Source organism: Oncorhynchus masou, chromosome 25 (genome assembly GCF_036934945.1).
Source record: "Oncorhynchus masou masou isolate Uvic2021 chromosome 25, UVic_Omas_1.1, whole genome shotgun sequence".
Taxonomy (NCBI): Eukaryota; Metazoa; Chordata; class Actinopteri; order Salmoniformes; family Salmonidae; genus Oncorhynchus; species Oncorhynchus masou.
Window position 1 is genome coordinate 12,768,333 of NC_088236.1, and position 16,046 is coordinate 12,784,378.

Consider the following 16,046-nt stretch of genomic DNA (forward strand, 5'->3'; position numbering starts at 1 on the left):
AGTGATCAGATGAAGCAGATGCTAAGCTACAGGACTGTTTTGCTAGCACAGACTGGAATATGCTCTCCGGGATTCTTCCGATGGCATTGAAGAGTACACCACATCAGCCACTGGCTTTATCAATAAGTGCATTGAGGAAGTTGTCCCCACAGTGACTGTACGTACATACCCCAACCAGAAGCCATGGATTACAGGCAACATTCGCACTGAGCTAAAGGTTAGAGCTGCCGCTTTTAAGGAGCTGGACTCTGACCCGGAAGCTTATAAGAAATCCCGCTATGCCCGCCAACGAACCATCAAACAGGCAAAGCGTCAATACAGGACTAAGATTGAATCGTACTACACAGGCTCTGATGCTCGTTGGATCTGGCAGGGCCTTTAAACTATTTCAGACTACAAAGGGAAGCACAGACGAGAGCTGTCCAGTGGCACAAGCCTACCAAACGAGCTAAATAACTTCTATGCTCGCTTCGAGGCAAGTAACACTGAAACACGCATGAGAGCATCAGCTGTTCGAGACGACTGTGTGATCACGCTCTCCGCAGCCGATGTAAGTAAGACCTTTAACTTCTTATGGCTCCAGGGGCAGTATTGAGTAGCTTAGATGAAAGGTGCCCAGAGGTGCCCAGAATAAACAGCCTGCTCCTCAGTCCCAGTTGCTAATATATGCATATTATTAGTATTGGATAGAAAACACCCAGAAGTTTATAAAACTGTTTGAATGATGTCTGTGAGTATAACATAACTCATATGGCAGGCAAAAACCTGAGAAGAAATCCAAACAGGAAGTGAGAAATCTGAGGTTGGTCAATTTTCAACCCAGCCCCTATTGAATTGACAGTGGGATATGGATGAAGTTGCTTCCACTAGATATCAACCGTCTTTAGAAACTTGAATGAGGCTTCTACTGTGCTGTGGGGCTGAATGGGAGCTGAATGAGCCAGGTGTCTGGCAGACAGCCAAGGGCTGATCACGCGCAATTCACATGATAGTTACCTGCGTTCCATGGCTTCTCTACACAAGAAGGAATTCTCGGGTTGGAACTTTATTGAAGATTTATGATAACAACACCCTAAAGATTGATTATCTAATTAGTTTGACAAGTTTCTTCGACCTGTAATATAACTTTTTAAAGTTTTCGTCCGACGTTCGGATGGACCTGCATGAGCGTTTGGTGACCCACTCCAATTTGCATACCACATCAACAGATCCACAGATGATGCAATCTCTATTGCAAACCACACTGCCCTTTCCCACCTGGACAAAAGGAACACCTATGTGAGAATGCTATTCATTGACTACAGCTCAACGTTCAACACCATAGTGCCCTCAAAGCTCATCACTAAGCTAAGGACCCTGGGACTAAACACCTCCCTCTGCAACTGGATCCTGGACTTCTTGACGTTCTGACCCCATGTGGTAAGGGTAGGTAACAAAACATCCGTCACGCTGATCCTCAACACGGGAGCCCCTCAGGGGTGTCTGCTCATTCCCCCCCTGTACTCCCTGTTCACTCATGACTACACATCCAGGCACGACTCCAACACAATCATTAAATTTGCTGATGACACAACAGTGGTAGGTCTGATCACAGAGAACGACGAGACCTGACCGTGTGGTGCAAGGACAACAACCTCTCCTTCAACGTGATCAAGACAAAGAAGATGATTGTGCACTACAAGAAAAGGATGACTGAGCGCGCCCCCATTCTCATTGACGGGGCTGTAGTGGAGCAGGTTGAGAGCTTCAATTTCCTTGGCGTCCACATCACCAACAAACTAACATGGTCCAAGCACACCAAGACACTCGTGAAGAGGGCACGACAAAACCTATTCCCCCTCAGGAGACTCAGGAGATTTGGTATGGGTCCTCAGATCCTCAAAAGGTTTTACAGCTGCACCATTGAGAGCATCCTGACGGGTTGCATTACTGCTTGGTATGGCAACTGCTCTGCCTCCGACTTCAAGGCACTACAGAGGGTAGTGCGTACGGCCCAGTACATCACCGGGGCCGTAAGCTTCCTGCCGCCCAGGACATCTATACAAGGCAGTGTCAGAGGAAGGCCCTAAAAATTGTCAAAGACTCCAGCCACCTTCTAGCTTCTACCCCCAAGCCATAAGACTACTGAACATCTACTAAAATGGCTACTCAGACTATTTGCATTGCCCCCCCCCACACCCCCCTTCTACTCTGTTGCTATTCTCTGTTATTATCTATGCATAGTCACTTTAATAACTCTACCTACATGTACATATTACCTCAATAACTCTGACACCGGTACCCCTGCACATTGACTCTGTAAATAGACAGGGTATTATTATTTACTGCTGCTCTTTCATTATTTGTTATTCTCATCTCTTACTTTTTTAAAGGTATTTTCTTCAAACTTCATTGTTGAGAGGTTGCAAGGTCGAATCCCGAGCTGACAAGGTGAAAATATGTCGCTTTGCCCTTGAACAAGGCAGTTTACCCACTGTTCCTAAACCGTCATTGATAATAAGAATTTGTTCTTTACTGACTTGCCTAGATAAATACAATTTCTCTCTAAGGTTCACTGTTGTATTCGGTGCATGTGAGGAATACGATTTGATTAATATGCAATCACAATTTCACAAATTGATTTCAAGGGCCATTGGCAGAATTGTGTACTTTGGTTACACTTGGCCAATCTACACTGCTTGACCAAAAGTATGTGGACACCTGCTCGTTGAACATCTCATTCCAAAATCATGGGCATTAATATGGTGTTGGTCCCCCTTTGCTGCTATAACAGCCTCCACTCTTCTGTGAAGGCTTTCCACTAGATGCATTCATATGGAGAATGTATCTCCTTCTACACACAAGTCATGTTTTAAAATAAAGTAAACAGCAATGGGCAAATACAAATATTGTCAGTTACCAAGCATGACTCAGACACATGTATCTTTTTTATTTTGTTAACGACGGCTCCAGATCCACAGTCAACGCTTGCTCCTCCCGTCCACACCCATGGTCACGTAACGGGGTGGGCCTTCAGGAGTATTCAGGAGGGACTAGTCTTGATGATGACAGAAGAAAAATTCAGCAGACTGCCCGACACCATTACTTTATAAATGCCCGCGCACGACCCGATCTGAGCTCGTCACAGTGTCCCTCGTGGTCCATATTTATACGGCACCCAGGCGCGCAGAGACACACAGGCATGCTTCAAGCTCTAATTTGACAGCGCGCACAGCTCGAGCGAAGCCGACAACCTGTGTGTACAGCTTCCGAGGAGGAAAACGAATAAGCACGAGAGGAGTTAATCTGACACTTTTATTTGCAACAGTTTGTTGAAGCAGTGAGCTTGTTGTTCTCAGAGGTGAGTCACTTGGATCATTCAGACCTAAAAGCACCGATTTCTCTTTTGGTGCCATACAGAAAATTACTAATTTCATGGCTGCTTAGCGCTGCTGATTATGCGTCGCTATCGTTGAGGTTTGACACATTATACACTTGATTATGGGATCGAATGTAATAACAACTGCTTAATCCTACCGTTAATTTTATTGTCAGAAAAGGGATTTGAAAAACCATTGTAGACAGGTGGAATCACTTTCACAATATTTCTAAATGAAACCTATTAACGCATTAGGAAGACCCACTTGTTGCATAGAACAAACGAACATTAGGCTACAGGCCCTCTGGTGCTCATCATTTACACCATATAGGTATGTCTGTGCCCTGCAATTGAAACATCTCCCATTAGGGTTAAAACCCTATCGGCCTAAACTCTGAGACATTCTTAAACAGACAAGCCAGGGTAGTAGGGTTATGTGGCACTCATAGTTGAAAAATGGCAAGACAAACACACGCGCAAACACATGATGCTCTTGTTAATTTGGTGTGATTTTAGTTTTGCTCTTCTGTAAACTATAGCCTTAGTGTTTTTACATTTCCCACAGATCAACATTATACCTATTTAATTCGTTTTCTTTGCGAGTGAGCACACAGCAGCATTTGACTGGGGTTATTTTGATATGCGTGTGGGTGAGATAAAGAAAGCATTTTTGAACGCGATAGAGGACAATAAGTAGGAAGACAGGGAATTAAATCCGGGAAGTTGAGCTGCTCGGTGGTTGCCCCATTGAGCAGGTAGAAAATAATCACAATAAGAAAACTACAAAGGATTCCAATAGCCTAAAACTTACATTTTTGGTTCCTTCAAATTGTTTATGTGGTTATGTCTGACAGACAATGTTTGACATTTTTGCGTGTACTCAGATATTTAATAGTTTGGGGGCAAGTGATTTAAATCTTCAAGAGACATTCAACACTTAAACCGTTTTAAAAGTTATCCCCAATTCCTCTTTCAATTGTATTTAATAACGATGCAATTGGTGCATGTAAAATATTGTTTGCTCAAATACCTGGATTGTGTTTGTGATTGCAATAGCATATCGGATTAAACAGTAAAGATAATCGAATAACATTTACCTCAAGCTAGTGATAGCCATGTACGAAATTGTAAAACATTTCTGTCATGAGCGCTGTCTATGGTGCTACATAGAGCTGTCCTTGGTACTGGACAAGATACAAGGTATCGCACATGTTTGGTTTATACTTTCCCACCCACATGGACATGGCATCTCACAGCAATCATGTGAATCAATTGTAGTTAGGAATTCTGCTGTATAACTAACATTGAATTGAAAATAAGAACACGATAAAAATAGGCAAAGGCTTATCTGGTTTATCAAGTTATCAAGTTAGACTAACGCATATCATTTAAAAATCATTTGAAAAGATTTGCAACGTGTTTTTGACGTTGTATTTCGTTTTTAAAGTTTTTTCACCGAGACAGTCAATGCGCCGTGCGACACTGGTTTTCCTATTGCGACTTTAGGACTCCAGGGCATGCACGCTTTGCCCTTTTCCTCCAAACTTCCATTGGGTTCTGTTAGGATTATGCAAGCGCTGTCACACGCGACCATATGCGACTTGGATTCCAACTTTAACGGAGACACACAGAGGAGGTCATACTGGAGGGTGTCTACTAGTCTTTCTCTATGGTGATTCTGCCTGGTGATCCTGCCTGGGGACCTGCTGTGTATGCTGTCTATGACTCCAGCTCAGGGTTACAAAGTCACTTATAAATGTTATATTGTCAATATGAACGAGATGAGTCATCTTGAGTTGAGGTCTTACTCACTATTTGAATAATATATATATATATATATATATATATATTATGATGTTATTATATCATGTTATTATATCATACCTTTATAAAAAAATATATCACAATTAATATAGTGTAACTTAGCTAATTTTGATGATGACTTAAAGCACTTACCACCCTAGCTGAAATGACTTAAAGAGAGAGAGTGTAATTTTCAATGTAATATCATGTCCTTTTAAAAGCATTCAATCCAGTTCTATGTCGACTCACTTGTCTTAGAACGTCACATCTGTAAACACGCTGTCAAACAGATCACAAAATCAAGTCAATGTTCTCTTTTACTAACACATCTGAGCTTCACTCTTCTTGTCTTTCCTTCTGCTCTGTAGGCATCAAATCCCAGAGGACACACCACACACACCACACACACACCACACACACCACACACACACCACACACACACCACACACACCACACACACCGCCAGACATCATGCTGGAGTCTGAGCCTACTGTGTTCCAGCTGCAGCCTAACATCATCTCTGTGCGTCTCTTCAAGAGGAAGTTAGGCGGGCTGGGCTTCCTGGTCAAGCAGCGCGTCTCCAAGCCACCGGTCATCGTGTCCGACCTGATCCGGGGCGGGGCGGCTGAGGAGTGCGGCCTGGTCCAGGTGGGGGACATTGTCCTGGCCGTCAACAACAAGCCTCTGGTGGACCTCAGCTACGAGCGGGCCCTGGAGACCCTGAAGAATGTGTCCCCAGAAAACCACGCCGTCCTCATCCTCAGAGGCCCTGAGGGCTTCACAACCCACCTGGAGACCACCCTGTCTGGAGACGGACGACAGAGGACCGTCAGGGTCACCCGGCCAGCCTTTCCCGCCTCCAAGTCCTACGAGCGCTGCTGTCCGTTAAGCCCCCTCAATCCAGGGAAGGGAAGTAAGGACCCACCGCAGCTGAGGGCCATTGAGAACCTGTCACCCCCCTCGGTGACTCCATCCTACAGAGAGGCCCTGCTCCAGAGGGGAGGGGTGCAGGCTCTCATCGCTGCCCAGGACCCCCTACTCCCGAACGGGGTGGAGGAGAACAACGACCTGCTGAAGGAGATCGAGCCGGTGCTGAGGCTGATCAAAAGGGAGATCAACGGAGAGGGACAGAGGACCATAGAGAGCAGGGACGCTGAGGTGCAGGTGGACAGGTGAGGTGACCCATTGATACCAAACATGTGACCTGTTGACCCCGACCATGCATAGTATACACAACTGCACATACAGATTTACTCTCTTAATTTGATCACTCTGTTGTCGCAAATAATTTTACTGTGAAGGGGGAAATGCAAATTGTAGTGTGTTCAAGTTGTAAAAAGGTTTCCAACTGTTTGTAATGGCCACTTAAATATGTCTAACTTGATTTGCCCTAACAAAAATGTATCCCCTGCAAAAATGTCCTTTGTTATCCACCAAATAATGTTGTTGCTACAGGATTATTGTCCTGCTGTGAGAAACTAGTCAAACCCACAACAACCTGATCACTAGATGGTTAGACGCTAAGTGAGAATACTCCGACAGGTTCATTATTATACATCTTTACATTGCTAGTGTTTGTGGGCATGATGGATATTGTTTTTTTCACAACAGGGAGCAGTTGGTTCAAAAGGATTCAATCTGACTTAAACATCTTATACTTATTCTCTTTGTTGTATTGACTGTATGGTTTAGACCCACTCAGTGGTGACTGTCCTGTAGATACTGGTGACAATCTATACCTCCTGTGTACATGTATCCAATCAAAATTGGATAGAGAGAGCATGGTACACTACCTTAAAATCGATAGCGCTCATTGACTACGTCAAGCCCCTGTTTACTCTGCTGACTCCCTCTAATCCTGTCATCCTCAAATGAATCATAGCTTTCTAGGAAAAGTAGAAAACACGATGTAACATGCTCTTTAAGTCTACCTCAAAGCACTATCAATCTGCTACTGCAGTTAATAATCATGTTGATAAGTGACCTATAGTACTATAAATGAGCTTTTAAATGCATCCTGTATTTTAGAATGTCAGACTGACTTTTCAGAGACAGGAAGGAGTCAGTTAGCTAACCAGATTTCCTTGTTAGGGCTACGATGACGTTCAGATATGGCGAAGCTCGCTCGCTAAAGAGGCTTTCCAAAGCACAGCCAATGGAGGTGAAAGATTGTAGAAAATGAAATGGCGGTATTAGGTATTGACTCAGGGCAGGCCTAAACTGTTATCTCTGGCTGTATTTGTGCACTGTCATCTTGCTAATAAGTTGATATAGCTGTTGGTGAAATAGAACAACACATGAACTAGAAGAGCTTCGTATTTAGATCAAAAGTAGATCAAGTTAGTTTTCACTCTAAACTGTACTGCTTTATAATAACTGAGTCAATGACAGAGAAACGACTTATAATCACTACTCTTGTAATTTCTGTGTTTCTGAGTCCGTCTTCAGAATTGTGGTGATGATGAATGTGGTTGTTTAACAAATGGAGGATATATGTGTATGCAGTGTGACGGAAAGACGGTTGTGCGCGCTGTTACAGTAGGTGTATGTAGTGTGTGGGGGGGGGGGGGGCAGTTTGTGTGTGTGAGTGTCAGTGTGTGTGAGTATGAGTGTGTGTGTGTGTTAGGGAGAGAGAGAGACGATCGGGCAGGCGCCAGATTCCCCATTAGCTTGGACAAGCGTCCATGAGAGGAGATATGTGTGTGGGTGTTTAACGAGCGAAGGAACGCAACAACTGAAATCTGAGGCTGTATTTTGTCACATCTCATTGGGATTCAGCCTCACACATCGTCTGACTGTATCTCTGTGTAGACATAGATGTTAGTTACATGTAGTTCTGCTTGGCCATAGATGTTAGTTACATGTAGTTCTGCTTGGCCATAGATGTTAGTTGCATGTAGTTCTGCTTGGCCATTGATGTTATTTACATGTAGTTCTGCTTGGCCATAGATGCTATTTACATGTAGTTCTGCTTGGCCATAGATGTTATTTACATGTAGTTCTGCTTGGCCATAGATGTTAGTTACATGTAGTTCTGCTTGGCCATAGATGTTAGTTGCATGTAGTTCTGCTTGGCCATAGATGTTATTTACATGTAGTTCTGCTTGGCCATAGATGTTAGTTACATGTAGTTCTGCTTGGCCATAGATGTTATTTACATGTAGTTCTGCTTGGCCATAGATGTTAGTTACATGTACATGTAGTTCTGCTTGGCCATAGATGTTAGTTACATGTAGTTCTGCTTGGCCATAGATGTTATTTACATGTAGTTCTGCTTGGCCATAGATGTTAGTTACATGTAGTTCTGCTTGGCCATAGATGTTATTTACATGTAGTTCTGCTTGGCCATAGATGTTATTTACATGTAGTTCTGCTTGGCCATAGATGTTAGTTACCATAGATGTTAGTTACATGTAGTTCTGCTTGGCCATAGATGTTAGTTACATGTAGTTCTGCTTGGCCATAGATGTTAGTTACATGTAGTTCTGCTTGGCCATAGATGTTAGTTACATGTAGTTCTGCTTGGGCATAGATGTTAGTTACATGTAGTTCTGCTTGGCCATAGATGTTAGTTACATGTAGTTCTGCTTGGCCATAGATGTTAGTTACATGTAGTTCTGCTTGGCCATAGATGTTATTTACATGTAGTTCTGCTTGGCCATAGATGTTAGTTACATGTAGTTCTGCTTGGCCATAGATGTTAGTTACATGTAGTTCTGCTTGGCCATAGATGTTATTTACATGTAGTTCTGCTTGGCCATAGATGTTATTTACATGTAGTTCTGCTTGGCCATAGATGTTAGTTACATGTAGTTCTGCTTGGCCATAGATGTTATTTACATGTAGTTCTGCTTGGCCATAGATGTTATTTACATGTAGTTCTGCTTGGCCATAGATGTTAGTTACATGTAGTTCTGCTTGGCCATAGATGTTAGTTGCATGTAGTTCTGCTTGGCCATAGATGTTATTTACATGTAGTTCTGCTTGGCCATAGATGTTAGTTACATGTCGTTTTGCTTGGCCATAGATGTTATTTACATGTAGTTCTGCTTGGCCATAGATGTTAGTTGCATGTAGTTCTGCTTGGCCATAGATGACACACATGCTCTTTAACCCAGGGCTGGGTTTCTACAAAGCTAACATATGGTCATACAAAGGATCATTTTAGCCATATGATTTTTTTACATTTTTAGGACCCCTTTAGGTATAAAAAAGATATGACAGAATTATTTGATGAAACATTGAATTTGGCCTTACTGTTATTAGGGTTAGAAAATAGAAAACTGATTCATACATGGAAAAACAGATCTATCAAAAGGAAATATGTTTTGAAGTGTCTTTCTTGAGAGATATAATATTGTTGTTGTTTTTAACAGTGGAACGACCCATGTACCTTGGACATGATAATTCCCTTGTCACTTCCATTCGTGTTTCGGCCAGTTATCGTTTTACCTTTCAACATGTCCCGTGAAACTTGTGGGGGTCGTTGAGCAAAACGGAGAACACCATTGTGTTCATGAGAGTCTCATTGTTTCATAGCGGGGGTCATGAGAAGATACATTTTTGGGATGTCTCTTGGTCTGCCAAAAAACACTGCAGCTATATGTGGGATTGGAAGTGATGGAGATAATTAAATTGATGGAAGCTACAAACTATATGAAATATTAAAGCTGATCTAACCCCTGAACAGATAAATAATACAGAAACACTTTCCACCACAGATGCAGAACGCTGACGTCGGTGGATGTGGGGGATTGAGCCTCAGCCCATGTAAAAAAGAAAATAATACATACCTCTAACTTAAACAGATGGATTTGGATGTGGATTATTTTATGATGTTAATTAGATTGACGCGTGGGTGGGGGATAAGGAGAACTAACTATGTGTGCTTGCCGTTCAGGGACCTTGGTAAGGGAAACGGCATTTCACCCCAGCTGGCGTCTGATAAGGACAGAGTGTGTGAAGACCTGTGGAGGAAGGACAACAACATGCAGACGGTGCTCCACAACCCCTACTCTGAGACAGACAAGGTAAACATTACAATACGTGTGTGTGTGTGTGTGTGTGTGTGTGTGTGTGTGTGTGTGTGTGTGTTGCAGGTGTTTATGAGTGTGTACTTGTCTTGCATGCCTTCTGAGTAAATCCACCTGTGTAAGCTTATCCTTCCCTATGTGAGCGAGTGTGTTAGTAATGGATGCTTGCCCATAGTTATCTCCTAGAGTCACACATGACACATGCTTCTAGAATCCTCCAATCTACACATTTATTTGCATGTTCCTTGTTCCTTTCTTGTTCTTGGAACTCTTAGAGATTCCTGTGACTGTGATGCGCCTCCATGTGCATCTTGAGAACAAGAACAAGGCTCCCCGCTCAGGAACTGGGAATTATATCCTTCCAACTTTTGGGTTAGGATGGACTGGGTTAGGATGGACTGGGTTAGGATGGACTGGGTTAGGATGGACTGGGTTAGGATGGACTGGGTTAGGATGGGCTGTGTTATGATGGACTGGGTTAGGATGGACTGGGTTAGGATGGACTGGGTTAGGATGGACTGGGTTAGGATGGACTGGGTTAGGATGGGATGGGTTAGGATGGACTGGGTTAGGATGGACTGGGTTAGGATGGACTGGGTTAGGATGGACTGGGTTAGATGGACTGGGTTAGGATGGACTGGGTTAGGATGGGCTGTGTTAGGATGGACTGGGTTAGGATGGACTGGGTTAGGATGGACTGGGTTAGGATGGACTGGGTTAGGATGGACTGGGTTAGGATGGGCTGTGTTATGATGGGCTGTGTTATGATGGGCTGGGTTAGGATGGACTGGGTTAGGATGGACTGGGTTAGGATGGACTGGGTTAGGATGGACTGGGTTAGGATGGACTGGGTTAGGATGGGCTGTGTTATGATGGGCTGGGTTAGGATGGACTGGGTTAAGATGGACTGGGTTAGGATGGACTGGGTTAGGATGGACTGGGTTAGGATGGACTGGGTTAGGATGGACTGGGCTGTGTTATGATGGGCTGTGTTAGGATGGGCGGGGCTAAATTAGCATAGGCTGGGATAGGATGGGCTGGGATAGGATAGGATGGGCTGGGTTAGAATGGGCTAGACTGGGTTAGGATGGGCTGGGATAGGATGGGCTGGGGTAGGATGGGCTTGGATAGGATGGGCTGGGCAGGGCTGAGTTAGGATGGGTTGGGCTGGGTTAGGATGGGCTGGGCTGGGTTAGGCTGGACTGGGTTAGGATGGGCTGGGATAGGATGGGCTGGGGTAGGATGGGCTGGGCTGGGTTAGGATGGGCTGGGCTGGGTTAGGCTGGACTGGGTTAGGATGGGCTGGGCTGGGTTAGGCTGGACTGGGTTAGGATGGGCTGGGCTGGGTTAAGATGGGCTGGGTTTAGTTAAGATGGGCAGGGCTGAGTTAGGATGGGATGGGTTAGGATGGGCTGGGATAAAGATGAGTTGGACTGGGTTAGGATAAGCTGGGCTGGGCTGGGTTAGGCTGGGCTGGGTTAGGATAGGCTGGGCTGGGATGGGCTGGGCTGAGTTAGGATGGGCTGGGATAGGATGAGCTGGGCTGAGTGAATTCTTTCTTAGTGAATGAGGCCGGATGGAGAGAAACCATCCAAGAGACCCTAATGAATGAGGGCAGCTGTGGTCACAGAGGGAGATGATAAATGTTTCTCCTCTAATGTCGCCCTTTCCAAATCTTTAAGGCCTTTGAGGTCTGCTGGGATGTGTGTGTGTGCAGTGGGGATGGGGGTAATGTGTATAACGTGGGCATAGTGTGTGTATGTGTGTAGGGCCATACTGACGCCATTGTAGGTAAATGCAAAGCTGTGTTTCCGGGAAGGACCAGAGGTGGGTGTATGAGTTTGCCCTGACTCCAGAGTCTGACTCATAGGAGAGCCCAGAGGTGGGTGTATGAGTTTGCCCTGACTCCAGAGTCGGACTCATAGGAGAGCCCAGAGGTGGGTGTATGTGTTAACCCTGACTCCAGAGTCTGACTCATAGGAGAGCCCAGAGGTGGGTGTATGTGTTAACCCTGACTCCAGAGTCTGACTCATAGGAGAGCCCAGAGGTGGGTGTATGTGTTAACCCTGACTCCAGAGTCTGATTCATAGGAGAGCCCAGAGGTGGGTGTATGTGTTAACCCTGACTCCAGAGTCTGACTCATAGGAGAGCCCAGAGGTGGGTGTATGTGTTAACCCTGACTCCAGAGTCTGACTCATAGGAGAGCCCAGAGGTGGGTGTATGTGTTAACCCTGACTCCAGAGTCTGACTCATAGGAGAGCCCAGAGGTGGGTGTATGTGTTAACCCTGACTCCAGAGTCTGACTCATAGGAGAGCCCAGAGGTGGGTGTATGTGTTAACCCTGACTCCAGAGTCTGACTCATAGGAGAGCCCAGAGGTGGGTGTATGTGTTAACCCTGACTCCAGAGTCTGACTCATAGGAGAGCCCAGAGGTGGGTGTATGTGTTAACCCTGACTCCAGAGTCAGACTCATAGGAGAGCCCAGAGGTGGGTGTATGTGTTAACCCTGACTCCAGAGTCTGACTCATAGGAGAGCCCAGAGGTGGGTGTATGTGTTAACCCTGACTCCAGAGTCAGACTCATAGGAGAGCCCAGAGGTGGGTGTATGTGTTAACCCTGACTCCAGAGTCTGACTCATAGGAGAGCCCAGAGGTGGGTGTATGTGTTAACCCTGACTCCAGAGTCAGACTCATAGGAGAGCCCAGAGGTGGGTGTATGTGTTAACCCTGACTCCAGAGTCTGACTCATAGGAGAGCCCAGAGGTGGGTGTATGTGTTAACCCTGACTCCAGAGTCTGACTCATAGGAGAGCCCAGAGGTGGGTGTATGTGCTTACCCTGACTCCAGAGTCTGACTCATAGGAGAGCCCAGAGGTGGGTGTATGTGTTAACCCTGACTCCAGAGTCTGACTCATAGGAGAGCCCAGAGGTGGGTGTATGTGTTAACCCTGACTCCAGAGTCTGACTCATAGGAGAGCCCAGAGGTGGGTGTATGTGTTAACCCTGACTCCAGAGTCTGACTCATAGGAGAGCCCAGAGGTGGGTGTATGTGCTTACCCTGACTCCAGAGTCTGACTCATAGGAGAGCCCAGAGGTGGGTGTATGTGTTAACCCTGACTCCAGAGTCTGACTCATAGGAGAGCCCAGAGGTGGGTGTATGTGTTAACCCTGACTCCAGAGTCTGACTCATAGGAGAGCCCAGAGGTGGGTGTATGTGTTTACCCTGACTCCAGAGTCTGACTCATAGGAGAGCCCAGAGGTGGGTGTATGTGTTTACCCTGACTCCAGAGTCTGACTCATAGGAGAGCCCAGAGGTGGGTGTATGTGTTAACCCTGACTCCAGAGTCTGACTCATAGGAGAGCCCAGAGGTGGGTGTATGAGTTTACCCTGAGTCCAGAGTCTGACTCATAGGAGAGCCCAGATGTGGGTGTATGTGTTAACCCTGACTCCAGAGTCGGACTCATAGGAGAGCCCAGAGGTGGGTGTATGTGTTAACCCTGACTCCAGAGTCTGACTCATAGGAGAGCCCAGAGGTGGGTGTATGTGTTTACCCTGACTCCAGAGTCTGACTCATAGGAGAGCCCAGAGGTGGGTGTATGTGTTAACCCTGACTCCAGAGTCTGACTCATAGGAGAGCCCAGAGGTGGGTGTATGAGTTTACCCTGACTCCAGAGTCTGACTCATAGGAGAGCCCAGAGGTGGGTGTATGTGCTTACCCTGACTCCAGAGTCTGACTCATAGGAGAGCCCAGAGGTGGGTGTATGTGTTAACCCTGACTCCAGAGTCTGACTCATAGGAGAGCCCAGAGGTGGGTGTATGTGTAAAAAGCCCAGAGGTGGGTGTATGTGTAAAAAGTCTATGAGACAAATGTATTATTATTCTAACAAATTACTTTTGATTCCTCCAGCCATTTATTCATATTTCCTTGATAATTGAATGCGGAAGCAGGGCGTCCACCTGTTGGGGACTTCTGCAATACGTCATTCTCCATCCTAAGTGGGATGTGGAGAGACAGGAGGCTACAGAACTGCCAAATAAGAAGTTGGTAGAGTTTAAATTCTTATTTCATTAAGACAGAGAGGTGTTGATGACAATAGAGGAGATGTTAATGTTATTGAATAGATCCAAACCATCTACTGTATAATCTCGAGTGGCGCAGCAGTCTAAGGCACTGCATCTCAGTGCAAGAGGGATCACGGCAGTACCTGGTTTGAATCCAGGCTCCATCACATCTGGCCGTGATTGGGAGTCCCCAAGTGTGGCACACAATTGGCCCAGTGTTGGCCATTATTGTAAATAAGAATTTGTTCCTAACTGACTTGACTAGTTAAATAAAGGTTCAATAAAAAATAGTCAGTAGGTGTGGTACAGTTTGCTGTAAATGGTCAACATTTTTTATTGTTATTCTCTGGGTTTTATATGTTCTGTCACAACACTGCCAACAGGTTCAAGAGGTAAAGCTCTTCCTTGAGGCAGGTTCCGGAGGTATGGCTCTCCTTTGATGCAGGTTCAGGAGGGAGGGCTCTCCTTCGAGGCAGGTTCAGGAGGAAGAGCTCTCATTTGCAGGAAGTTCAGGAGGTATGGCTCTCCTTCAAGGTAGGTTCAGGAGGGAGTGCTCATCTTCAAAGCAGGTTCAGGAGGTAGGGCTCTCCTTTGAGGCAGGTTCAGGAGATATGAATCTCCTTCAAGGCAGGTTCAGGAGGTATGGCTCTCCTTCGAGGCAGGTTCAGGAGACGGGGCTCTCCTTTGCGGGAGGTTCAGGAGGTATGGCTCTCCTTCAAGGTAGGTTCCGGAGGGAGTGCTCATCTTCAAAGCAGGTTCAGGAGGTAGGGCTCTCCTTTGAGGCAGGTTCATTACATTTACATTTACATTTAAGTCATTTAGCAGACGCTCTTATCCAGAGCGACTTACAAATTGGTGAATTCACCTTCTGACATCCAGTGGAACAGCCACTTTACAATAGTGCATCTAAATCATTAAGGGGAGGGGGGGGTGAGAAGGATTACTTATCCTATCCTAGGTATTCCTTGAAGAGGTGGGGTTTCAGGTGTCTCCGGAAGGTGGTGATTGACTCCGCTGTCCTGGCGTCGTGAGGGAGTTTGTTCCACCATTGGGGGGCCAGAGCAGCGAACAGTTTTGACTGGGCTGAGCGGGAACTGTATTTCCTCAGTGGTAGGGAGGCGAGCAGGCCAGAGGTGGATGAACGCAGTGCCCTTGTTTGGGTGTAGGGCCTGATCAGAGCCTGGAGGTACTGCGGTGCCGTTCCCCTCACAGCTCCGTAGGCAAGCACCATGGTCTTGTAGCGGATGCGAGCTTCAACTGGAAGCCAGTGGAGAGAGCGGAGGAGCGGGGTGACGTGAGAGAACTTGGGAAGGTTGAACACCAGACGGGCTGTGGCGTTCTGGATGAGTTGTAGGGGTTTGATGGCACAGGCAGGGAGCCCAGCCAACAGCGAGTTGCAGTAATCCAGACGGGAGATGACAAGTGCCTGGATTAGGACCTGTGCCGCTTCCTGTGTGAGGCAGGGGCGTACTCTGCGGATGTTGTAGAGCATGAACCTACAGGAACGGGCCACCGCCTTGATGTTAGTTGAGAACGACAGGGTGTTGTCCAGGATCACGCCAAGGTTCTTAGCGCTCTGGGAGGAGGAAACAATGGAGTTGTCAACCGTGATGGCGAGATCATGGAACGGGCAGTCCTTCCCCGGGAGGAAGAGCAGCTCCGTCTTGCCGAGGTTCAGCTTGAGGTGGTGATCCGTCATCCACACTGATATGTCTGCCAGACATGCAGAGATGCGATTCGCCACCTGGTCATCAGAAGGGGGAAAGGAGATTAATTGTGTGTCGTCTGCAT

The 16,046-nt window shown here is 46.1% G+C and overlaps 1 protein-coding gene across 1 annotated transcript in view; it reads left to right on the forward strand.

Annotated features, from left to right (window-relative positions):
* The first annotated feature begins 5,551 nt into the window (after positions 1-5,551).
* The window catches only part of LOC135513795 (nitric oxide synthase 1-like), a 92,712-nt gene continuing 82,217 nt past the window's right edge, over positions 5,552-16,046 (forward strand). The window contains exons 1-2 of the mRNA XM_064936729.1: positions 5,552-6,333; positions 10,062-10,207. Coding sequence (XP_064792801.1) covers positions 5,633-6,333; positions 10,062-10,207 — 847 coding nt within the window. The 5' untranslated portion in view covers positions 5,552-5,632. The remainder of the gene's footprint in view (positions 6,334-10,061; positions 10,208-16,046) is intronic.